Source organism: Lycium ferocissimum, chromosome 4, assembly GCF_029784015.1.
Source record: "Lycium ferocissimum isolate CSIRO_LF1 chromosome 4, AGI_CSIRO_Lferr_CH_V1, whole genome shotgun sequence".
Classification (NCBI taxonomy): Eukaryota; Viridiplantae; Streptophyta; class Magnoliopsida; order Solanales; family Solanaceae; genus Lycium; species Lycium ferocissimum.
Genome location: NC_081345.1, coordinates 8,356,064 through 8,381,900, shown reverse-complemented (window position 1 = coordinate 8,381,900; position 25,837 = coordinate 8,356,064). Strand labels below are relative to the sequence as shown.

The following is a 25,837-nucleotide window of genomic DNA, read 5'->3' as shown; positions in this document are numbered from 1 at the left end:
AAGTAAAGAGATGAATTGGGAAGCAGAAGATGATATGAAGTCCAAATATTCGTATTTATTTCCATCCCCAGAAGAGGTTCAAGACGAGACGCCATTGTCCTCAGGTATGTAATGCTTTCCTTGATGCTTTTTGGTCGTGTATGGCCATGCTTTCTCGCCGTTATTGTTGTAGCCTATGAGGCGATGTTATTTTGGGTTCTTTGTGATAAAATGGTAGTGTCATATTACAGGGAAAACACTGGCGAAATTTTCATAGAATCCCCAAGAACTTAACATTCGAGGACGAATATTCCTAAGAGGGAGGGGGGGGGGAGAATGTTACACCTCGGAAATTTTGAGTTGTTGTCTTTGTGAATAGACTAACACAAGCTTAAGGTGAACATGAAGTCTTATGACATGAAGGAGAGTAATTGGTAGTTTAAAGTGTATACTACAAGATTTTGAATTCGTATGAACCGGTGAAACTAAATTCGTCGAAGGAAGTGAAGAGTAAGTTGTGTTCGGGAAGGTTTCGCAATTATTGAGTTAATGTGTACTTAGTAATGTCTTAAGGAGGAGTTTTAGGGCTCCTTAGATGGTTAATGAAGTGTTATACAAGTGCCAAGACGGTTCCATAAGGATTTGAGATCAAATGAGTCGACGAAAACAATTTCAAAAAATATGAGTAATACGACCACTTATACGGTCCGTATAACTTTATTCTATTCGTATAAGGGTCCGTATAATAGTTCCAGAGAAGTTCAGTCCTTGGTAATATTATACGGTCACTTATACGAACCGTATAAGTGTCCATATAACTCAATCGGGTCAGATTTTTCTCTACTTATAAATAGAGGACCTAAGTTCTTATTTCTCATTTCTCATCTTCTCCACACTTTTTGAGAGCTCTAGAAAGCTCCTCACACCATATTAACACAAACCCAAGAGAAATCAAGGATTAAGTACCAAGAATAAAGTGAAGAAAGGCTCACTAGGGTTTTTAGAAGTCAAGATTTCCTTTGGTATCGAAGTTGGGGTTTCTCTCAAGTGAAGTATATTCATCCAAAGTTCATCCTTACATGATCAAAGGTGAGTTTTACATCTATTTCATGTTGTTAAGAGTATGTGGTTGTTGAATAACTTGAAGGAAGGGAGAAAGTAGAATATGAAGCTCAAATATAGATTTAATGATATTCTTGAGTAGTAAATTAGCTTGAGTTATGATTCTTAGTATACCATGAGTATAAGTTTGTTGTGGATGATACTAATGACGTTGAGGGAGTATTATGTGAAAATGAATATGGTATTATGTTGTAGTTATGGTTATGAATGACTTTGAAAAGGAGTTTTGAGGATTGAACAATGTTTAACTTGAAAAAGTCTATTGATTACGGTATTATGGGTGTTGTTATTGATATTGGGAGTTGTTTATTTATATGGAGAAAGTTGACAAAACAAAGGAAACGCTGCCCAATTTTCGTTAGCTCTTGGTTGCTTTAGTTCAAACTTAAGTATGTTTTGCAATGACCTAACCATGGTACGAATTCTCTTGAATGTAGAATCGTGAGCTTGGGAGAAGAACGTTTAGTCGTTAAGAAGATGTAAAGGTATGTAAGGCTAGTCCCTTTCTTTCAAAAGGCATGACTCTTATATCACCATTTCCTATGTATGTTCTCATGACCTTCTTACATTCCAAAGTTGAAAGTCCAAGAATGTTAAGAGTTCCTTATGAGCTAGAGATATGATATGCTCTATGATAATGATGGTGATGATGATTCTATTTCCAGAGATTCCGAAGCTTATGAGATAATGCTATTATGCGTTGACAATCTTATTTCATTATTTGATTGATCTTAGTTCTTGTTGTAGTCTCATCTCATGATATTAGTTCCTTCAAGGTGAGACATAGCGACGAAGATTGTTCCATAATATAATCGGAGGTTACCGACCTTACGTCACTCCAATAGAGTTGTAGCTTTTACTTGGGCTCTCATGCATGCTTTATATTATGTATATGTAAGATTATACCAGACCTATTTGGCCTTGCAGACACCACTATGGTAGGCGTAGTGGGTGGCTTATGATGACGATTACATCGGACCTAGTTGGCCGAGCAGTCACCACTAGTAGGCGGCGTGAGATGGTTACCCCGGACGCGAGCTAATGTTGATATTTGATTCGGATAGTTTATATATATATATATATATATATATATGAATATACGATATGATTTTTTTTTATAAAAGTAGCATGCATGACTCCACCTTAAGAGGAAATCAGTTACAGGTTATCCTTCATCTTATGCTCTCTTATTTCTTTATTATGTTATTATGCATGCCTTACATACTCAGTACATTGCTCGTACTGACGTCCTTTCTTTTATGGACGCTGCGTTCATGCCCGCAGGTAGACAGGGAGACGGTCCGGACACCTAGGCACTTTCTCAGCACATATACAGGAGCACTCCACTACTCCGGAGTTGCCGCTTATTAGTATATTCTTTTGTGTACATATTTGGGGCATGGCTGGGTCCTGGCCCGTCCTTATGATTTCAGTACTCCAGTTAGAGGCTCGTAGATACATATGTGTGAGTAGTGGATGTGTTATGATCTCCTTAGCGTATGTCTTGTATATTATTTTGGAGCCTCGTGGGCTTGTACATAGATGTCTATTTTGAGGAGTAATTGAAGATCATTCCATAGTAAGCTTGTGTTGAGAATGGTGTATGTTCAGGTTGAGTTTGATGATAAGTCTAAAAAGTGGTGCTCGGTGGGCTAGCTCCGGGTACCCGTCATGGCCCTCTAGTTGGGTCGTCACATCCTTGATGGCCTTGTCAGCCTGCACAACTTTGTCCAACTATAGTATGTCTTTTCAAGCTCATCCTGCTTTCAGCTTATTTCTGTTATGATCTAACAGATTTTCATCTAATGACCCTCGAGGTCCACTCTTGTTTATGATTATGATATGAAAGCATGGTTAGTGGTGCTCAGCAAGTAAGGCCCGGATGCCCGTCATGGCCCTCCGGTTTGGATCGTGACAAAGGGCAATTCCAACTGAAGTCCAAGATTAAGCCCAAGTAGCATTTTTCGGGCCTATGACCGGTTCACCCCGAACTTGGTACGTTAGTGAAAAATAGCCTTACTCCGGAGTGAGATGTCCAGTAGGTTATCAATGGCCGGATATGATGAGCTTCACCATATTACCAGTTTCGAGAAATTAGGGATTTACTATGACGGTTACTCATCCATTTGATTTTCGTCATTACTACTGTATATGCTTCAATCAGACGCAACGCGCAGATATTGATAAATGATGAGCAGCTAAATGCATGGAAACGTTACTTTAGGTTAGATATAAATACATTCCTCTCCTTCGCTTATCCCCCATTTGATTTTCATCATTGTTACTATATATGCTTCAAACTTGTAACAAGCAAGCGTCATCTTTCCGATCACATTGCCAGACAACACCACTAGAAACATTCGAATAAGAATGCTCTTACTTTTTTGCTTTATTATTCTTCAGTTCACTATTATCCACTTTATTTATAATATTCACACCCAAGTCCTTAGCATCAAGATATTGATATTTGATATATTTTTTGTTAAACATATTTTATTTCCGGGGACAAGAAATTTCTCTTTTCTTCTTGCAAAAGAGAAATCAAATGTTAATAATGTTAGCTTTAGATTTATAGACTAAAATTGCACTCTAAATTAATTGAAGTTTATATTACTTGGTCCAATAAGATATAAGGATCAAAACCAGAGTGAGGCACCTAAGGACTAAACCTGCCATGTTCCCTTCAAAAAATTCATTAGCTTATCTTCAATAGCGTGTCAGCCCCCTAGAAGAATGAACGATACGGTAGAATCTCGTGATGGGGATGCGGTCCCATATCGTGTTGCTTTCTTCAACATGGTGACTATTCCCTCCCAACTAATTTAAATGTCTTACTCCCTCCGTTTCAATTTATGTGAATCCATTTAACTGAGCACGATATTTAAGAATGAGTGAAGACTTTGCAAGCTTGTAGTTCAAAATAAGTCTTGAATATTTGTGTGGCTATAAATTATTTCATAAAGTGAATTTGTTTCCAAATTAGGAAAGAAGTCATTCATTTTGACACGGACTAAAAAGAAAATAGGTTCATATAAATTGAAACAGAGGGATTTTTTTTTTATGTTTTAAAAAAAGTATTTTTTTTATCTTTAAACGTAAATTTGACAATTCAAATATTATTCATGACAAGTTCAAATCATAAAAATTAAAGAACGATTTAGTATATAATTGAATTTCAAACCAAAGGATGTTATAATACATTAAACCCAACTCTAATTTTTTATTAAAGCCATAAAATTGAAAAATCTTCCTATACTTTTTAAATTCTGTATCTAATCAAACTAAAAATTAGATTGACACGGAGCGAGTATGTTATTTTAGATTTTGGGGTCTGGCAAAAGGAACACGTGCTGATTTGGCAGATCAACAAATCTACGCGGATGGCGAGGCAAAGAGGTGCACAGAAACAATTTCATCAAATGGACTTCACAGGTGAATCTTATTTACCAGATATACTACAACTTTTGTGGGGCCCACTACTGATATGAGTACCACATGCTAGCTCTCTTATCAGCTTGTAATTCAGCTTTTCCGAAAAAACAAAGAAGCTTAGGAAAAGCTAATTTAATATTCCTTCCGTCTCAAAATATTTATCACATTTTTTCTTTACACACGCTTATTAAGAAATCATTTATAAGATAGCAACAACAACAACATACCCAGTGAATCCCACAACGTGGGGTCTGGGGAGGGTAGAGTGTACGCAGACCTTACTGTATACGGTAAAAACCGGATCAATGTAAGACCGATGAAACCGAGGGCCGAGGGTAGGTTCAAATGAGCACGAGTATGTTCAGTCTTTTCATCAGACTGGGGTGATTACACCGAATGCGGCTGACCCGAGATAACAGAAGTGTATCCATTGATCCGGTGTCTCCGAGTCAAACTCACATGGCCGTTAGTCCCGTTTCTCCAAGTCAAACTCACGTGGCCGTTAGTCCGGTTACTCCATGTCCGAACTGAACGTGGTCGTTGGTCCGGTTAACCATTTGCGGTGCTGCCACGCGTCAAGACCGTTCTGTCATTTTGTACTGACGACCGTACGAGTGTCAGACCGTACGGTCCTACCTTATCCTTTTAGGGTTTCTTTATTCTAAAAGGCTTTGTATTGTATTCAAGGCCCATGAGGCAAACCTATAAATAGAGGACATTTTTTTACTTTTAGGGGTTGGCTTTTTCAGATCTAGAACATTGTAATAGAAAAATATATTGAATCTATCTCTCTCTTTCTCTGATTTTAGTCCGGATCTGTAGTATTCTTCGACTTTGTTCATCCATTCAATACTATATATATGTATATTGAGCTTAATCACCAATATTAATAAACTTATTCAAGGAATTTCCATATATATATTATAGCAAACAAATCCATATATATTTCGTATCAACCAAAAATAGATTAAAATTCATCCACATATCCTATATCTCACTTATAAATTCAATTGTTACCGAAAATTGGGGTAAACAGTTTGGCGCCCATCGTGGGGCTAGGATAATAGTAGTTTTTTAATCTTTGCTTCTATTTCCTTTTACCCGTTTGATTAAGGAATCTTCTGCTAATTTCTGTAAAAAAAACGGACCAAACGGCAAGCAGCGGACAGTCTGGTCATGCCAACAACAACGAGATTGTGGCTGAAAACGAGAACAGTGGGTTACGAAGCCTACCAACAGATCCAATCGACCCAAACTCTGTTGATTCGAGGGAAGGCCTCAACCGACAGAACACCGTGAACCAGGAGAACGCCACCTTACCGGCCACTGATCCCTTGAATACTCACAACTCAGTTACTTTATCTCGGGCTCAAGGCCGGAAAGCACTAGATACCCCGGATGAGATTAACTTACGTTTAATTTTTTAAATGTTGCTGGAACAGGGAACCACCATAGCCGAACAGGGAATTGCAATAGCTGGGCTTAAAGCAAAAATGATAAGGCAAACACTGGAAGGGCGGGGTCACCGAACCAAGGAGGGATGAAACACGGAGAGTCGAGTGTAATGGATCGGGAGCCGGTTCATCCACCGAAGTTCTGAAGATGCTCGAGACCTTGGCAAAGCCGGTAGATTCAACAAAGAAGAGGGTGGAAACGTATAACTCTCAGGTGGATCAGATCCCGGGGGCTCCACCTATTCTAGAAGGACCGGATTCAAAAAGGTAAATTCAAAGGCCTTTCCCTCCAAGTGCGGCTCCAAAGTTGATCCCGAAGAGGTTCAAAATGTCGGATATCCAGAAATACGATGGCACGACGGACCCACAGGAACACGTGACTTCGTACACCTATGCCATAAAAGGCAGTGACGTTGAAGAGGATGAAATGGATTCCGTGTTGTTGAAAAAGTTTGGGGAAACCCTATGGAAAGGAACGCTGACCTGGTATGACCATCTGCCCAAGCATTCAATCACTTCCTTCGAAATGCTCACAGATGCGTTCATAAAAGCCCATGCCATGGCTAAAAAGGTGCAGGCACGGAAAGCGAACATCTTTCGCATAGCCCAAAGGGATGATGAGTTATTACGAGAATTTGTGAACCGTTTCCAAAGGGAACGGATGGAGCTCCCTCCGGTTCCGGAGGAATGGGCTGCACAAGCTTTTACCAAAGGGCTTAATCCTCGGAGCTCGACGGCCTCATTTAAACTGAATGAAAACTTGTTGGAATATGAGGCTGTAACCTGGTCAGATGTTCATAATAGGTACGAATCAAAGATCCGAGTAGAGGATGACCAACTCGAGCTTCCCCTGGTACCCATAAATATGAGCAAAAGCTCTGAAAGGTCGAGGAAAGTTTACGAGCCAGAGACGCAATCATTGAGGGAAAGATACCGGCCATACTCTTATTTGGAAAAATCGAGCTTCAGATCGAAAAGATCAAGGGTTGGCCCCAATCACTTTTCTGGTCGGGGTGATAAACGGGTCGAGCGCCCGTCGAACAGTCTAGATCTATCGTTTAGAAGCGATGTCGGGAGCTCAGCTAGCAACAAAGACCCGCCAAGTATATCGGAGTACAACTTCAACATCAATACCTCGGATCTCGTCTCAGCTATCGGCCGTATCATGGAAGCAAGATGGCCTAGGCCATTGAGGTCAGACCCGGGTCAACGGGACCCAAGCGTGGTGTGTGAATATCATGAAACCCATGGGCACAAAACTGAGTATTGTCGCCAACTAAGGGAGGAAGTGGCTCGCTTATTGAAGAATGGCCACCTTCGAGAATTCCTGAGTGAACGAGCTAAAAGCCACTACAAGGAAAGGGAATCTCACAAAAGGGCCGAACCGATAGAACCTCAACATGTGATCAACATGATAATTGGGGGAACAGATGCTCCTCGGGGGCCGGTTATGAAACGAACAAAGGTTTCAGTTGTGCGTGAGAAGCGCAATCGGGATTACGTACCCGAGGGTTCCATCTCCTTCAGCAACGAGGATGCAGAAGGCATCATTCAACCACACAATGATGCATTGGTAATTTCTATTCTTATTTTCAAATCACAAGTTAAACATATTTTGATTGATCCAGGTAGCTCGGCCAACATCATCCGGTGGAGAGTGGTAGAACAACTAAGGCTACTCGACCAGATTGTGCCGGTAGCTCGAGTACTCAGTGGGTTCGATATGGAAAGTGAAACCATGAAGGGAGAGATTTCTTTACCGGTCAACATTGACGGCACCATACAACAGACGATATTCTATGTCATTGAGGGGGATATGAAGTATAATGCTTTGCTCGGTAGACCGTGGATTCATAGCATGAGAGCAGTGTCATCGACGCTACATCAGTTGCTGAAATTCCCGACCCCGGAGGGGATAAAAACCATCTGAGGTGAACAGCCCACTGCAAGGGAGATGTTCGCGATAGAGGAAGCGCCACTTTTTCCAAAAAAGTCAAATCTAAGAGATAATAAATCAATCAGAGGCAAGGACCCCAAATAGCAACTAAAGGATACGGGTCTAAAAACGGAGCAGAAGGGGTCGGACCCAGTTGGTGAAGAGGACGATTTCGGCGCACCCAGATCGTTTGTATTACCAGACGACTCGGATGCAACCAAATCTACCGTGCAGAATCTGGAACAAATCATCTTATTCGAATATCTACCGGATAGAAAGGTATATCTGGGCACGGGGTTAACCTTGAAGCTCAGGAACAATTTAATTAAATTTCTATAAGCTAATGCCGATTATTTTGCATGGTCCCATATAGACATGACAGGTGTACCACCAGAAGTCATGACTCATAAGCTTAGCCTCGATAGGAGATTCCCTCCGGTGAAGCAGAAAAGGCCGAGCCGAAACATGCCTTCATAAAAGATGAGGTAACAAAGCTTTTAAAAATAGGTTCTATCTGGGAGGTAAAATATCCGGACTGGCTAGCTAACGTAGTGGTGGTGCCAAAGAAAGGTAATAAATTCAGAATGTGTGTTGACTATAAGGATTTGAACAAAGCATGCCCGAAGGACTTATTTTCAATGCCTCACATCGATCGAATGATCTATGCAACGGCCGGGCATGAGTTGTTAAGTTTTCTCGCTGCTTACTCTGGGTACAACCGAATCCGGATGCACCCGGAGGATTAAGAGAAAACATCCTTTATTACCCAGTACGGGACTTACTGTTACAATGTCATGCCCTTCGGGTTAAAAAATGCCGGAGCAACTTACCAACGCCTTGTTAATGGAATGTTCGAATAACAGATACGAAAAACAATGAAAGTTTATATTAACGACATGGTAGTGAAGTCCCTGGAAACAGAGGATCATTTAAAACATTTGCGCAGAAACCTTTGATGTACTCCCCAAATACAACATGAAGCTTAACCCGGAGAAATGTGCCTTCAGTGTCCGATCAAGCAAATTTTTGGGTTTCATGGTGTCAAACCGGGGAATTGAAATTAATTCGGACAAGATCAAAGCCATCGGAGATATCAAAGTGGTGAACAACGTCAAGGGAGTGCAGAGACTCATCGGAAGGATAGTAGCATTGAGCCGTTTCATTTCGAGGTCTTCGGATAAAAGTCACCATTTCTTCTCCTTACTGAGAAAGAAGAATAACTTCGTCTGGACACCGGAATGCCAAAAAGCTTTGCAGAAATTAAAAAGATACTTATCGAGCCCGCCTCGCCGCACACACCGGCGTACGACGCGCTATTCTCGTACCTTGTCGTATCCGAGGTAGCGGTAAGCAATGTTTTGATTCGGGAAGAAGCAGGTACGCAATTTCCAATATATTATGTGAGTAGAACTTTAGGGGATGCGGAGACTCGATATCCACACCTCAAAAAGTTAGCCTTGGCATTGGTAAGTGCATCAAGAAAGCTGAAACCTTACTTTCAGTGCCATCCGATATGTGTAGTAACTACTTACCCGCTAAAGAATGTCATGCATAAATCGGAATTATCGGGTAGACTGACCAAATGGGCCGTAGAGATTAGCGGATATGATATTGAATATAAGCCTAGGACAACCATTAAGTCTCAAATCTTGGCCGATTTTGTGGCAGATTGTACCCCCGCCATGACTCCCGAGGTCGAAAAAGAGTTATTGCTAACCTCGAAAAAGGCTTCGGGTATCTGGTCTATACACATGGACGGGGCCTCGAACCTAAAAGGTTCCGGGTTGGGCATCGTCCTTAAAACCCCCACCGGTGACGCCATTAGGCAGTCGATTAGAATTATTAAATTGACTAACAATGAAGCCGAGTATAAGGCTATGATTGCAGATTTGAAATTGGCTCGGAGTCTGGGGGCCGAAGTAATCGAGGTAAAATGCGACTCTTTCTTGGTCGTTAACCAAGTAAATGGCGTCTTCGAGGTTAAGGATGAGCGTATGCAAAGATATTTAGAGAAAACACAGGTAATATTGCACCGGTTTAAAGAGTGGACCATGCAACATGTACCCAGGAGCAAAATAACAAAGCTGATGCATTGGCCAATTTGGGCTCTTCAGTCGAAGGTGAGGAAATCAACCCCGGTACCATCGTGCAGTTGATGAATTCGGCGGTAGAAAACGGGCATGCCGAGATAAACACGATGGTTCTAACTTGGGATTGGCGCAACAAATACGTCGACTACTTGCAAGATGGAAAGCTCCCGAGTGACCCAAAAGAATCACGGTCACTCAGGACCAAAGCAGCACGGTTCTGCTTAATAGACGGTCAATTGTATCAACGGTCCTTCTTCGGAGCCCTGGCCAAATGTTTGGGTCCCGGAGAAATCGATTATGTGATGAGAGAAGTCCACAAGGGTACTTGCGGAAATCACTCCGGTGCAGAAGCCTTGGTTCGAAAAATTATCAGAGCCGGTTATTACTGGAACTGGATGGAGGATGACACGAAGAATTTTATCAGAAAATGCGACGAGTGTCAAAGGCATGCCCCAATGATCCATCAGCCCGGGGAGTTGCTACACCCGGTGATATCACCTTGGCCCATCATGAAGTGGGGAATGGACATCGTTGGTCATTTGCCATGGGCACCAGGTAAGGCCCGTTTCATTTTGTTTATGACTGACTATTTCTCAAAATGGGTTGAAGCGCAGGCCTTCGAAAAGATAAGAGAAAAGGAGGTTATTGACTTCATATGGGACCATATTATATGTCGTTTCAGCATCCCGGCCGAAATACCTTGTGATAACGGCCCTCAGTTCATTGGCAGTAAGGTCAATAATTTTCTCGAAGGGTTGAAGATCAAAAAAATTGTATCAACTCCGTATCATCCGAGTGCAAGCGGACAGGTGGAATCCACGAACAAAACAATAATTCAAAATCTAAGAAAAGGACTTGAAACATCGAAACATCGATGAAGGGAAGTGCTACCGGAGGTGTCATGGGCTTACAGAACTACGTCAAAATCAAGCACGGGAGAAACACCTTTCTCGTTGGTCTACGGGGCCGAAGCTCTGATCCCTGTAGAAGTTGGGAAACCAAGCCTCCAATTCAAATACGCCACCGGCGGGTCAAACGAGGAGGCCATGGCCGTAAAACTCGACCTAGCGGACGAACTACACGAAAATGTGTGGGTCCGGATAGCAGCTCAGAAACAGAGAATAGAGAGGTACTACAACCGGAGGGCCAATTTTCGGCATTTCCAAGTTGGGGACTTGGTACTTCGAAAAGTTACTTTGAACACCAAGAATCCCAATGACGGGAAGTTGGGTCCGAACTGGGAAGGTCCGTACAAGATAACAGGAATAACGGGCAAAGAATCGTACCAGCTGGAATCCATGGACGGACAACGGTTGCGCAATAACTGGAATGTGGCTCATTTGAAGAGATACTACTGCTAAGGTATGAATGCCCACCCGCGTGACCATCTTTATTTAACCTGTCTTCCTTTTTGCAGAAGTAGAATACCGGACAAAGTTAGGACTGAAAACACGTGTTGCACTCTTTTCCTTAGTTCGGTTTTGTCCCAAAGTGGGTTTTCCGACAAGGTTTTTAATGAGGCAACAAGTACAACGTGTTACTTTATGAAAATGAGGCAAAGTGCCCGGGAACGAAGGGTCTACCCCTAGAGTGGGGACTTGATAGTGCTTACCCGATCATGCAGCTCGGATAAACACTAAGGGACTATCATACCCACGTCGAAGTTGTCACGACCCGAACTAAGGGCCGTGACGGGTATCCGGGGCTAACAACCGAACACCACTCATTCCGTTACCTATATGCTCTCATTCGTAATACTTGCTCAAGTTCATGAAAATATATCATCATTATAAACATAATTACTTTAATAAACATAAGCCCTTTGGCTATCAAAATAATATAGACACACGCACATGCATATACATGTGAACCATGGGACCATACTACCCACACATGCGTATCTACGAGCCACTGCTGAAAAACTAGACATATGGACGGGACAGGACCCCGTCGTGCCCAATCATGAATACATACAGATATGTACCAAAAGAATAATCAGTGGCACCTCCGGACAATGGAGTGCTCACAAGTCAGCTACTAGCTCCTATGGATCGGCACCGTCTCCTTGCCTACCTGTGGGCATGAACACAGCGTCCAAAGAAAACGGACGTCAGTACGAACATTGTACTGAGTATGTAAGGTAGGAATGAAATAAGCATAGTCGGGAAATCATAAGTCATGAGTTGAGGATATAACCTGTGCATTCTTCTACATATAGCTACTTTTCATATACATACATCATACATAAGCATATGATATACATTATCATAGCGTGTGCCTTATCATATCACATATACGTCATCATACCATGCAAGCATCATCACATCAATCATACATCATCATGTCGTTAACCCGCGTCCGGGTAACCATCATATGCAGCCCACTAGTGGTGTCATGCCCGGCCCTCTAGGCTCGGTGGAATCATAGCAGCCCGCCTTAGCGGTGACATGCCCGGCTATCTAGGCACGGTGAAATCGTATGCAGCCCGCCTTAGCGGTGACATACCGGCCAATTAGGCGCGGTGGAATCACATCATCATCATATATCATGCATTTATCATCATACATATCATACAGTCATCACTATCATTCACTTCATGAACATATCATGGTTCTATCATAAGTTAACATCGTTATACGTATATCATCAATTTATACCGTAGGACTTGAAAGCAACCATAACTATGGCGGGGTGACGTAAGGTCGTAAACCCCCGATTACTTTATGGAGTAACCATAGTCGTCATATCTCACCTTGGAAGGACTACGTTAAGGTGAGTGTACATGAAAAAGACATTAGTGGATCATGGTAAACATCATTAGCTTCGTAGATACATTATATTGTGGTCTCTAGACTTAAGCTTGGCATTATCATCGTCATATTCATATCACATTTCTTGTAAAATTGTTTCGTCAACTTGTTTGATCTCCGATCCTTATGGAACCTTCTTAACACTTGTTTATCACTTCAATACCAATCTAAGAGACATCATGACTCTTCCTTGGGGCATCATTCATACACCATTAACTCAACACTCGTAATTCTTATCCGATGCACAACATATGACTCGCTTTCCTTAACGACTTTCTTTCCCTTGACTCGAATGTCTCTAGAACCCTTAATTAGAATCATCAAATGCTATTTCTTACTTGTCCAACCCTCGTATACATCATACCCCTCGCTCGTCTATTCACTGTACACTAAGGGGGAATTTTCCAAGGTGTAACATTCTTCCCCCCTTTGGAACATTCGTCCTCGAATGTTAAATCGCTAGGAATTCTAGAAAAATTTTGCCAGAGTTTCCCCTGTATTATGGCACTACCGTCCTGTCACAACAACCCATAATATCATTGCCTCACAGGGCCATAACACGATAACAATATAAATTGGCCACACACGACCCATATGCATAAAAAGAAAAGCATACATACCTTAACCTTTCGACGTTTCGTCATAGATCTCTTCCAGGGGCTGAAATAAATGTGGATATGTGGACTTCATCTTCTCTTCCGCTTCTCAAGTCATTTCTTCTCGATTGTTATTTAGCCATAAGACTTTAACGGAAGCTACTTCCTTATTCCGAAGTCTTCGTACTTGCCTGTCTAGAATGGCGATAGGCACTTCTTCATAAGCTAACTTTTCTGTGATCTGAACATCATCTACTGGCACGATCTTTGTGGGGTCTCCAACACATTTGCGGAGCATGGAGACATGGAATACTGGATGAACTAATTCAAGCTCCAAAGGCAAGTCTAATTCATACTCTACTTGACCCACTTTGCGGATGATTTTGTAAGGTCCAATATATCGAGGACTCAACTTCCCTTTCTTACCGAATCTCATCACCCCTTTCATTGGGGATACCTTCAAGAACACCCAATCATTGACTTGAAATTCTAAATCTCGCCGGCGGTTATCCGCATAAGATTTTTGGCGACTTTGGGCTGTCAATAATCGATCTCGGATCACCTTGACTTTTTCTACCGCTTGTTGAATCAACTCGGGGCCTATCAATTGCACTTCTCCGACATTAAACCATCCAATTGGAGATTTACATTTCCTTCCATATAAAGCTTCATACGGGGCCATTTGAATACTGGAATGATAGCTATTGTTATAGGCAAATTCGATTAGGGGTAAGTGGTCATCCCAACTACCGCTAAAATCTAAAATACATGCCCTTAGCATATCCTCCAAGGTCTGTATTGTGCGTTCGGCATGTCCGTCAGTTTGCGGATGAAATGCCGTGTTGAGCCTCACTTGAGTACCTAGACCTTCTTGAAACGATTTCCAAAACTTAGTTGTAAATTGTGCTCCTCTGTCTGTGATGATAGATATTGGAATACCGTGAAGTCTCACAATCTCCTTGATGTACAACCTCGCATAATCTTCTGCTGAGTAAGTGGTTCTGACTGGGAGAAAATGAGCTGCTTTCGTCAATTTATCCACAATCACCCATATGGAATCATACTTGCCTCGGGAACGGGGCAATCCTACAATAAAATCCATGTTAATCACTTCCCATTTCCATGTAGGAATTTCTATTGCTTGCAATAATCCCCCTAGCTTTTGATGTTCTATCTTTACTTGTTGGCAATTCGGACATTGAGCTACAAATTCTGCTATGTCTCTTTTCATGTCGTCCTACCAGTACGTCAATTTAAGATCATGATATATTTTTGTCGCTCCTGGATGGATAGAATACCGAGAATAATGAGCTTCTTCCAGAATTCGACGACGCAATTCTGCAACGTTTGGAACACATAACCTGCCTCGGTATCTGAGAACCCCATCTGCTAAGACTTCAAATAGTGACTTTTCTTTTGGGAATTTCACACCTTTATAATGCTTCAATTTGGGATCCTCCTATTGGCGCTTTTTTATCTCTGTGTCCAAGGATGAAACTGTGGGATTGTTAATACTAATTCCTACATCGCCGGAATCAATTATACGCACTCCAAGGTTTGCTAGTTGGTGGAGCTCACAAATCATTTCTTTTTTCTCCGAGGGTACTTCACATAAGCTACCCATTGATCGGCGATTAAGCGCATCTGCTACTACATTTGCCTTCCCAGGGTGGTATAAAATATTTACATCATAATCTTTTAACAATTCTAACCACCGCCTCTGTCGCAGATTCAACTCATTTTGTTTGAAAATATATTGAAGACTCTTATGATCTGTATAGATATCGACATGCACGCCATATAAGTAATGTCTCCACATTTTCAAGGCATGAATAACTGCAGCCAATTCAAGATCATGAGTTGGGTAGTTCTTTTCGTGTTTTCGCAGTTGACTTGAAGCATAAGCAATGACTTTTTCGTGCTGCATCAATACACATCCTAACCCAACACCGGAAGCATCGCAATACACAACATAGCCATCCGCCCCTTCTGGAAGCGTTAAGACTGAAGCTGAGGTTAATCTGTCCTTCAACTCTTGGAAGCTACGCTCACAAGCGTCATTCCACTGAAATTTTGCTGTCTTCTGGGTTAATTTCGTCAACGGGGCTGAAATAGACGAAAAGCCTTCTACAAATCTTCTATAATAACCTGTCAAACCCAGAAAACTACGAACCTCTGTAGGCGTCGTAGGCCTTGGCCAAGTCTTCACCGCCTCTATCTTCTGAGTATCAACTCTAATGCCATCATCTGAAATCACATGGCCCAAGAATGTCACTGATTTTAGCCAAAACTCGCACTTTGAAAATTTTGCATACAACTCCCGAGTTCAAAGAATTCCAAAAACAATACGTAGATGATCTGCATGTTCTGATTCTGTGCGAGAATACACCAGAATATCATCAATGAATACTATCACGAACAAATCCAAGAGAGGCCTGAATACATTATTCATCAAATTCATAAATACCGCCGGAGCATTAGTTAGCCCAAACGACATCACTCGAAATTCATAATGGCTATATCTTGTTCTGAAAGCTGTCTTGGGAATATCTTCTTCTCTGACTCTCACTTGATGATAACCCGACCTCAGATCTATTTTGGAAAACCACTTGGCACCTTGTAGCTGATCGAATAAATCATCAATCCTCGGAAAAGGATATTTGTTCTTTATCGTCACTTTATTCAGCTGTCTATAATCAATACACATTCGTAGAGAGCCATCTTTTTTTCACAAATAAGACTGGCGCTCCCCACGGTGAAGAACTGGGTCTAATAAACCCCTTTTCGAGCAAATCTTTCGACTGTGCCTTTAGCTCTTTCAATTCTGCCGAAGCCATTCGATAAGAAGGAATAGAAATAGGCTCGGTATCCGACAACACATCAATGGCGAAGTCAATCTCCCTTTCTGGAGGAAGGCCTGGAAGTTCATCTGGAAATACATCCGGGAATTCATTCACTACCGGAATAGATTGGAAAGTTGGTGACTTTGCTTCCGTATCATGGACTCGGACTAGGTGATAAATATAGCCCTTAGCTATCATCTTTCTCGCCTTAAGGTAGGAAATAAACCTACCCCTTGGAGTTGCTGTATTACCTCTCCATTTAAGCACGGGTTCTCCCGGAAATTGAAAGCGAACTAATTTCATTCAGCAATCAACATTAGCATAGCATGAGGCCAACCAATCCATACCCATTATAACATCAAAGTCTAACATTTTTAGCTCAACTAAATCAGCTTTAGTTTGGCGATCACATATCACAATTATACAACCTTTATACACTTGTTTAGCTATTACGGGATCACCAACCGGAGTAGACACCTCAAAAGGCTTAATTGGCTCGGGTTTCACCCCAATGCGATTAGCAACATATGGAGTAATATATGATAATGTGGAACCCGGATCTATCAACGCATACACATCATGAGAAAACACAACCAATGTACCTGTAACCACATCTGGGGACGACTCGAGATCCTGCCGTCCGGCTAAAGCATATAAGCGGTGTTGTGTGGCACCTGAAGTAGATGCTCCCCCTTGGCCTCTACTTTGGCCTGCTGGAGCCTGGGGAATCTGCCCTGTAGGACGTGCTGAGAAGGAACCTGCTGCCGATCCTGTGGGCTGAACCCTATCTCTGCCATATCTCACAGGACAATCTCGCATCAAATGTCCAGCCTGTCCACAAATATAGCATGCATCTGTGCCTTGGCGACATGGCCCTGAGTGCAATTTTCTACACTGGCTGCATCGAGGAACGGGTGGTCTCCCTTGACTGTAATCTCCCCCAAACTGAGAACCTGGGGCCCTCGAACTCTGGCCCTATCCTGAACGAAAAGAGCGATCAGATCTTTTGCCTATAAATCGGGGAGGTGCACTCGTCACTGACTGGCCTGAGTGCCTAGAATATGTTTGCCTCGATCCCCCTCTATAATCACTACCTGTGCCCATAGATCTGGCTCTTTTGCTTTGCCCTTTATCAACATCACGATCACCCCTCTGTGGAGGTTGTTGTCCTTCAAGATTCTGGGCATGGGCTTGAATGCGGGAAATATCCATTCCATCTTGCAACGAAGACGTTAAGAAATCCTTAAATAAATGTGTCCCTAAGCCACTCACAAATCTGTGCACCCGATCTCCCGTATCGGTCACCATAGTAGGGGCGTATCTAGCCAAGGAATTAAATTGAAGGCTATACTCCCAGGCGTTCATGTTACCTTGCTTCAAATTTAAAAATCTATCCGCTCTAGCTTGGCGGACCTCGGGCGGCAAATAATGACGAATGAAAGCATCAACAAATTCTTACCACATGGGAGAAGGCGCATTTTCTTGCCTCAACGCTATCCAATTATTGTACCATAGGACCGCCACATCTCGGAGTCTATATGACGCCAACTCCACTGATTCGATTTTCTCTCAGAAGCATGAATAATCCGCAACGTTCTCAACATTTCATCAATAAAGCCTTGCGGGTCTTCATCCGGCTTCAACCCAAAGAATTCCGAGGATTCGTGCTCATGAAGTCACGGGCTCTAGTACTAGCCGAACGATCACTTGGGCCCGCGTTTTGCCTTTCAGTTCGCGGCAACCAATCGTCGTCAATAAAATTAATAGCCTCGGTCACTTGTTGACCCGATGTAGCCGCGGAGGAACTGGAGGCATGGAAGCTGGAACAGAAGCCCCTTCCTGCTCTTCCGTAATAGGTGGAGTAGTGGAGGCATTAGATGGAGCCTCATTATGTGACTCACCCTCATCTACATTCATAGGCGGCTCTCTTTCTGCCCGCCTTCTCGTCATAGGCTTGCCCCACTGGGCGGCTTTAGCTTTTCCTTTTGGCGGCATTCTGAAATCACAACATACTCATTAGGGAGGATTAAATCTTATACTCGGCTCTATCGCACGATTTCATGAGAAGAAAGATGGTCATTTTTCCAAAATGCCCTGTAGCCTCTTGTTTATTAGCGTGGCGCGCAACACACCATAAACAAGACTCTACTAGACACGGCTCGTAGACACTTCCTAGGACTTAACTGCTCTGATACCACATCAAAGTTGTCACGACCCGAACTACGGGCCGTGACGGGTATCCGGGGCTAACCACCGAACACCACTCATTCCAATACCTATATGCTCTCATTCGTAATACTTGCTCAAGTTCATGAAAATATATCATCATTAGAAACATAATTACTTTTATAAACATAAGCCCTTCGGCTATCAAAATAATATAGACACACGCACATGCATATACATGTGAACCATAGGACCAGACTACCCACACATGCGTATCTACGAGCCACTACTGAAATACTAGACATATGGACGGGACAGGACCCCGTCGTGCCCAATCATGAATACATACAGATATGTACCAAAAGAATAATCGGTGGCACCTCCGACAACGGAGTGCTCACAAGTCAGCTACTAGCTCCTATGGATCGGCACCGTCTCCTTGCCTACCCGTGGGCATGAACACGGCGTCCAAAGAAAACGGACGTCGCATTTAACATTGTACTGAGTATGTAAGGCAGGAATGAAATAAGCATAGTCGGGAAATCATAAATCATGAGTTGAGGATATAACCTGTGCATTCTGCTACATATAGCTACTTTTCATATACATACATCATACATAAGCACATCATATACATTATCATAGCGTGTGCCTTATCATATCACATATACGTCATCATACCATGCAAGCATCATCACATCAATCATACATCATCATGTCGTTAACCCGCGTCCGGGTAACCATCATATGCAGCCCACTAGTGGTGTCATGCCCGGCCCTCTAGGCTCGGTGAAATAGCAGCCCGCCTTAGCGGTGACATGCCCGGCCATCTAGGCACGGTGGAATCGTATGCTCCCGCCTTAGCGTTGGTGACATGCCGACCAATTAGGCGCGGTGGAATCACATCATCATATATCATGCATTTATCATCATACATATCATACAGTCATCACTATCATTCACTTCATGAACATATCATGGTTCTATCATAAGTTAACATCGTTATACGTATATCATCAATTTATACCGTAGGACTTGAAAGCAACCATAACTATGGCGGGGTGATGTAAGGTCGTAAACCCCCGATTACTTTATGGAGTAACCATAGTCGTCATATCGCATGTCACACCCTAACCTTATTAGGATGTGATGGGCACCCGACCCTTACTTAGGGCCGAGCGAACCCTCAGACTCTTACTGCATACAAAATCACTCCAGACTTTTTAAATCACATAGGATAAAATACATAGCAAAATTTTTTAAATATTCTTTCTCGTAGCCTTCAAATCGAACAAATTTATAATCATACAAAATTCAATGCATAACACGGACCGACATATCGGTCGACGAAGCCGCTATACGTACCGACAACCAACACCCACGACGCGTTCGTCTCGCAAAGTCTCTAACATAAACGTAAATCATAACAAACAAACTCGATTTCCGGCCCCGGGAGAACGAGCTTGCCATCTCTCGCCGGAACATCTTCTATAATAACTTCGGCTACTATCCGGGAGTACCTACGCGGCATGAAACGCACCGAAGACGGGGGTCAAGACGGAAAATGTACCGACATGTAAGGCATGCAATACGAAATGTGAACCATAATCGAAACAAACAGACTAAAAGATAAGTACATCTACTCAAAAATACCGACGCCTATTTCTCGTACACAAAGTTGATACATACCGTCCCATATACCGAAGGAGTACGAAGATAAGTAAGGTCTTTGAACCGTAGTACTAAAATGCTTATTTTACAATTACGTATCGCATGTCCGAAGAGGCACAAAATACGAGCACACCGGTGATGTCACACGTCGACGGAGTATGCGCTATCGTACGTAATGCTCGACGAGGTCATATATCGGACGAAATATCGAACGTACGTAACTATATCGAACATATCCGTAATCGAGTCGACGTACAGAGTTGTGTTGGATGTATTCGTAATCGAGTCGACGTACATGGCATACCGATGGCATCCGTGAACGAGCCATTACGTACAGATATATCAAAATCTTCCATTCGTAATCAAAATCGAAGTATGGAGGCATAATAGGCGAGCCTCATCAAAATCGAGATGCTCACTTTCCTCCGACTTACAAAATCGTCATCAAAGTCGTGAGTACAAAAAAAAAAATGCGTACCTTGTCCGGTAATATCAAATGCTTATTTTCGGACCACGATTATGCATACGTATCATATATTATCATAAGCATATGCGACCCAACAGAGCCCGGCCCTCCGGAGGGACGCGATACGTAACCGACCTGGTAGTGGACGCGATACCGTAACCGCCCTCTAGTACGGACGCGGTGAACGTACGTATCATATGCCATCCGGCCACCGTCCCCATATCATCGGATCATAATATCATGTGCATAAACGCAGCTCTATGACCGCCTATGAGGGACGCGGTGAACAATGTAAAAGAAGAGCACGATAACGACCCGGCCCGGACGCGGGAATCGTACCGTGGAGCGCGCACAAAAACATAACGTAACTCCGGCCCGGACGCGGTGAAAGATGCATTGAGTCATGCACGGGTAGTCGTGAGAAACCATATGCACATAAATCCATACTCGATGAATACGTACACTTACCGACATTCGAAGGCTCAGAAACGAATTTCGGTTTCTTCCAAATTAGTATCGGGAAGTCATGAGCGTTTGAAATACAGAAACCTCTTCGGACTTTTTAAGCGATCCGAGATCGTACGTGGAGAACATTAAGGCTTATAGAGCATACTCATATTAGAATACTCGGATCAGACGACTCATAACCGAATACACATAGCAGAATACTTATATCAGGATACTTATATCAGAATATTTACATCGGAATACTTATATCAAAATATTTAAATCAGATCATTCGTACCGAAGCATTTATATCAGAATAGTCGAACCAGAATGCTCATATCTGAGTTACCGTACACTTATATCAAATTCGGAACAATAGTCAAAGGTTTCCTTAATTATCTTACGAAATAAGACAAATAGAACAATACAATTAAATCTCGGGGCGTGTGGGCCCACCTGGTCAAGTCGGGTAACGAACATAAAAACGTGGTCATTATGTGCCATTGGATCATCCTCGAAAATTTCAAGGCATTCCGCTTTCATTTTCAAAAGTTACGGACGTTTGAACATTTCTTTACAATAAAGCGTAAGTTATTTAGTTCAATTCTACTGAATGAAAGGGGCAATTTCGGACGTGGATTCCGAAGAGTAGAGTTGTCCCCAAGGTCCAAATTCAAGCCTAGTATATCTAGGACATGCCAAGAGAAAGAAAGGGTAAGCCTTACATACCTTTTCCGTCGCTTGCGCTCTCCAAATTCAAATCCCGTTTCGCCCAAAATCTACAAATGGTCATGTTTACCAATCATTGATTAGAGCCTTTAGAAATTCAATCTTGAATTATTATTTGCTCTCTCGAGAATTTTAGGGCAGCATCTCCCCCAGATTAAATGCGCCATCCCCGAGAATTTTAACTGCCTAAAAAATACAACAACAATGCCATATAAAGAATACCAACAACACCAAGAATCACGACAAAATACTTTCTAATACAAATGTTCTTCCTTTCTACATTATGCAACAATTCCCATTCCAACTTCACGCTTTCAACCTAATATCAACGTTCCCGTCTTCATTTACTAATTCAAGATTATCCAAACATAACTCAATAACATTTCAAGCAATGCTCAAGGATTCCAAAGAACCCGACAATTCCATATTCTATTCGAAACCTCTACAAATGCAACGAAGCCACTACGACACATTTTCTTCTTTGTAATTCATAAACTACACCAACAATTCATGCGTTAGCAATGTTATTTCCATAAATTCAAGAACTACATTAATGATCATGGTGGCTTCCAAAACAGCCCACAATCATCACAACTTCAACTTGAATCATCGAATTCTCATTTTTATCATAGAACACATATCAACAACAACCAAATTACTACATGAAAAATTGTTCTTCTCCTTCCCTACACTACACACATACACGGCCACATACACACACCACACCACACGGCTTGCACACACCACACAACATTTCTATGATTTTCATTGAGTTCTACTTACTACAACATATATAACTCTTCCATAACACATAAAAGAATGAGAATTCTTACCTTTTCTTCAACTTCCCACTTGCCACAAAAGTGGTTTTCTTACTCAAATAATTATACCATATTGAAGAGATTCTTGAACTTAATAAGAATTCAAGAAGAGAGGAAATTTTGGATCAAAATTGGATGGCTTGAATTTTTTTTTTTTTCTTTCTTTCTTTCATGGCCGAATGGCCTTATATTTCTCTCCTTCTCCAAGATTTTTTTTTCATCTCTCTCTCAAGATGAAGACAAGTATGTATTATTTATCCTTTTCTTTCCACCATTTGTCTATATTTATTTTTAAGCCCCTCAAGTAATAAAAATTATGAACACATGGCCCTTGTTCTTTCTCTCCAAGCTTCTAGGATTTTCTTGAAATTAAAAGATGACTTAATTGTCATCATTTTTCATCCTTTTTCTTTCCCCTTTTTTTTTTTTGTCACATGGCCAATATGGCCTCTTTGGAATTTTCATGAACCTTGTGTAAAATTACCGTTTTGCCCTTCGACTTTTCTCAATATTACCACTTCGCCCCTAACCTTCCACATTATTTTCATTGGTCATTTTGCAATTTCTCTTTTTACCCTTGGCCTTTCTCAATATTTCCATACCACCAATGTTCCTAAATAATATCCCTAACAACTCGTACATTAAAATAACTCTTGAAAATGATCCTGTCCTTAACTTGCCACGACTTTCTCGAATTATCCGAATGCACAAAATGCGGGGTATAACATCTCACCTTGGAAGGACTACGTTAAGGTGAGTGTACATGAAAAAGACATTAGTGGATCATGGTAAACATCATTAGCTTCGTAGATACATTATATTGTGGTCTCTAGACTTAAGCTTGGCATTATCATCGTCATATTCATATCACATTTCTTGTCTCGTATGACCATTCATGAACATAGGCCTTTAGTCTTTTGGAATGTAGGAAATTCACGAAGAGGAAGGAAAATCATGCATAAGATTCATGCCTTATAAAGTAGGGTTAAGCCTCACATACCTTTGTCGCTTAACTATTCTATCGCTTGCTCGTTCTCCTTGAATGCACTTGTTTATACCTTCAATGGAATTCATGTCGTCATTAGCTAAACAATCATGAAAACGTACTTACTAAAGCTAGAGAAGTTTGGGCAGCCTTTCCTTTGTTTATACTACTTTCTTCCATATTCCATATCAACTCCCAACATTCATAACAATAATCACAATATCGTAAACAATAGGCATCATCTAATTACATTGCCCACAATTCATGATTTCACTACAATTCTTCATAATTATGACAAAAGTCCATCATCGCATTCTTTCACATCCAATACTCATTTCATGTTCTAAACGTCATTTATAATGCATTTGTAACATCAACACAACCATTTTCATGATTCATTCCAACTACTATTCCACAATGACATTTTTCACCCATTTAAGACCCATTTTCTATTCTCTTCCACCATTCATGTGTTTCAACTTACTAATACTTCAAACAACATAGAAAGACCATAAAACTTACCTTAATTGATAGAGGAACAAGCCTTAGATGACAATTCACCTTTTCCACCAAAACTCTACTTCCTCTCTCTTAGGATTTCTTGAGTTGAATGACTTTGATGAGGTTTCCTTCACTTGATTCACTCTAATTCTTGTTGTTGATCTTTGATTTCTATTGATTCCTCATAGATGAAGTGTTTGGAAATGTTCTAGAGGTTTCTTGAAGTGTGGAGGTGGAAGATGAAATGAAATGAAATGAAAAAGGGTCCCTTATATAAAATCAAGTTCAGCCCCGACCAGGATATACGGACCAACATACGGTCCGTATGTTTTTTACGGGCCGTATGTTTGGCCGTAGATCTGGTCCAGTGGAGTATAGTATTTTGGGCTGAATCTACGGTTGGACATACGGTCCTTACTTTTTATACGGCCAGTCTGTCTGGCCGTAGGTTGCCCAGTTTTTCCGAGAATTGTTTCGTCGACTCGTTTGATCTCCGATCCTTATGGAACCTTCTTACCACTTGTTTATCACTTCAATACCAATCTAAGGGACATCATGACTCTTCCTTGGGGCATCATTCATACACCATTAACTCAACACTCGTAATTCTTATCCGATGCACAACATATGACTCGCTTTCCTCAACGACTTTCTTTCCCTTGACTCGAATGTCTCTAGAACCCTTAATTAGAATCATCAAATGCTATTTCTTACTTTTCCAACCCTCGTATACATCATACCCCTCGCTCGTCTATTCACTGTACACTAACGGGGAATTTTCCAAGGTGTAACAGAAGTTTACCCCGGAAAGATAGAATGAGTTCAACTCACTAAAGCAGATGAAGAAACACTGTAAAATGCTACCCCGGATAGGTCTTCAATTTTGTTTCTCATTTTTGTCTAATCCCGGACCTTCTGTATTAGGCTTCGATGTAAGAACCAAACGATCAAAATGAATCATATCCACTTAGTATTTGCTACGGCAAAAACAAAAGGAAACGGATGAAGTTCATATTATGTACGTGCAAATACTTGCAATATAAAGAAAATTATGAAAAATTCATCTGACATGTCTTCTTATTAAATACCCTACACCGGGGACTACCGCCAAAAATGACAAAGGCAACAAGGTCACGTCGAACCGAGCCAAAATCCTTTAACACCCTCGAATGGGGACTGCCATATCAAAATTTGACAAGGCAGGGATTCAGGTGTCCGAGCCTAATCTGTTATAAGTAAGTGGTCGAAAAACCTGGCCTAAAAATGCCTAACGTGATTCGGAGACGTCTGAATTCACAAAGCATAAATAAGTCCCGCGGGCAAATCACTCGATCAAATCCTCGGACAAAAATGTACCGAACGAAGAAAAAAGCCAACACTTAGGGACAGTCCGGAAAAATGACTCTGAACCTTTGATTATTCCTAACAGGATGAGCGATTAAGGCAAATGTCATAACAAGCATACCGATAAAAGAATGAAGAAACAATCAAAAAGGAAATGCTCATTTCATATATGAAAGGTTTTTTACATTTTGAACTTTCTACAAATCAAAAAGCAAAAACAACCAAAAGGCAAAAACAAAATAAAGGCTAGTGCAGGCCCTGATCTACCCGGTATGGTTGGATCCGGAGTTCTCGGAAACCGTTCACTCGGAATCCTCAGACTCAGCATCAAGAGCTTTTTTAGCCTCCTCCTCCATTGCTTTAGCTTCGTCTATTCGATCCTGGAAGTCCTCTAATCCTTTTTGGGCCTGTTCGAGGGTAGCCCTCCGGGACTTCCACCGTTCAT

At 41.6% G+C, this 25,837-nt stretch overlaps 1 protein-coding gene across 1 annotated transcript; it reads left to right on the top strand.

Annotated features, from left to right (window-relative positions):
• Window positions 1-6,315: 6,315 nt before the first annotated feature.
• LOC132053712 (uncharacterized) lies at window positions 6,316-25,482 on the top strand. The gene is made up of 2 exons (XM_059445823.1): window positions 6,316-7,531; window positions 25,478-25,482. The coding sequence occupies exons 1-2, from the start codon at window positions 6,316-6,318 to the stop codon at window positions 25,480-25,482; spliced, it is 1,221 nt and encodes a 406-aa protein (XP_059301806.1).
• Window positions 25,483-25,837: the final 355 nt, after the last annotated feature.

Bases quoted from the DNA above. Each gene is read 5' to 3' on its own strand.
- LOC132053712 (XM_059445823.1), top strand. From the start codon at position 6,316: ATGTCGGATATCCAGAAATACGATGGCACGACGGACCCACAGGAACAC.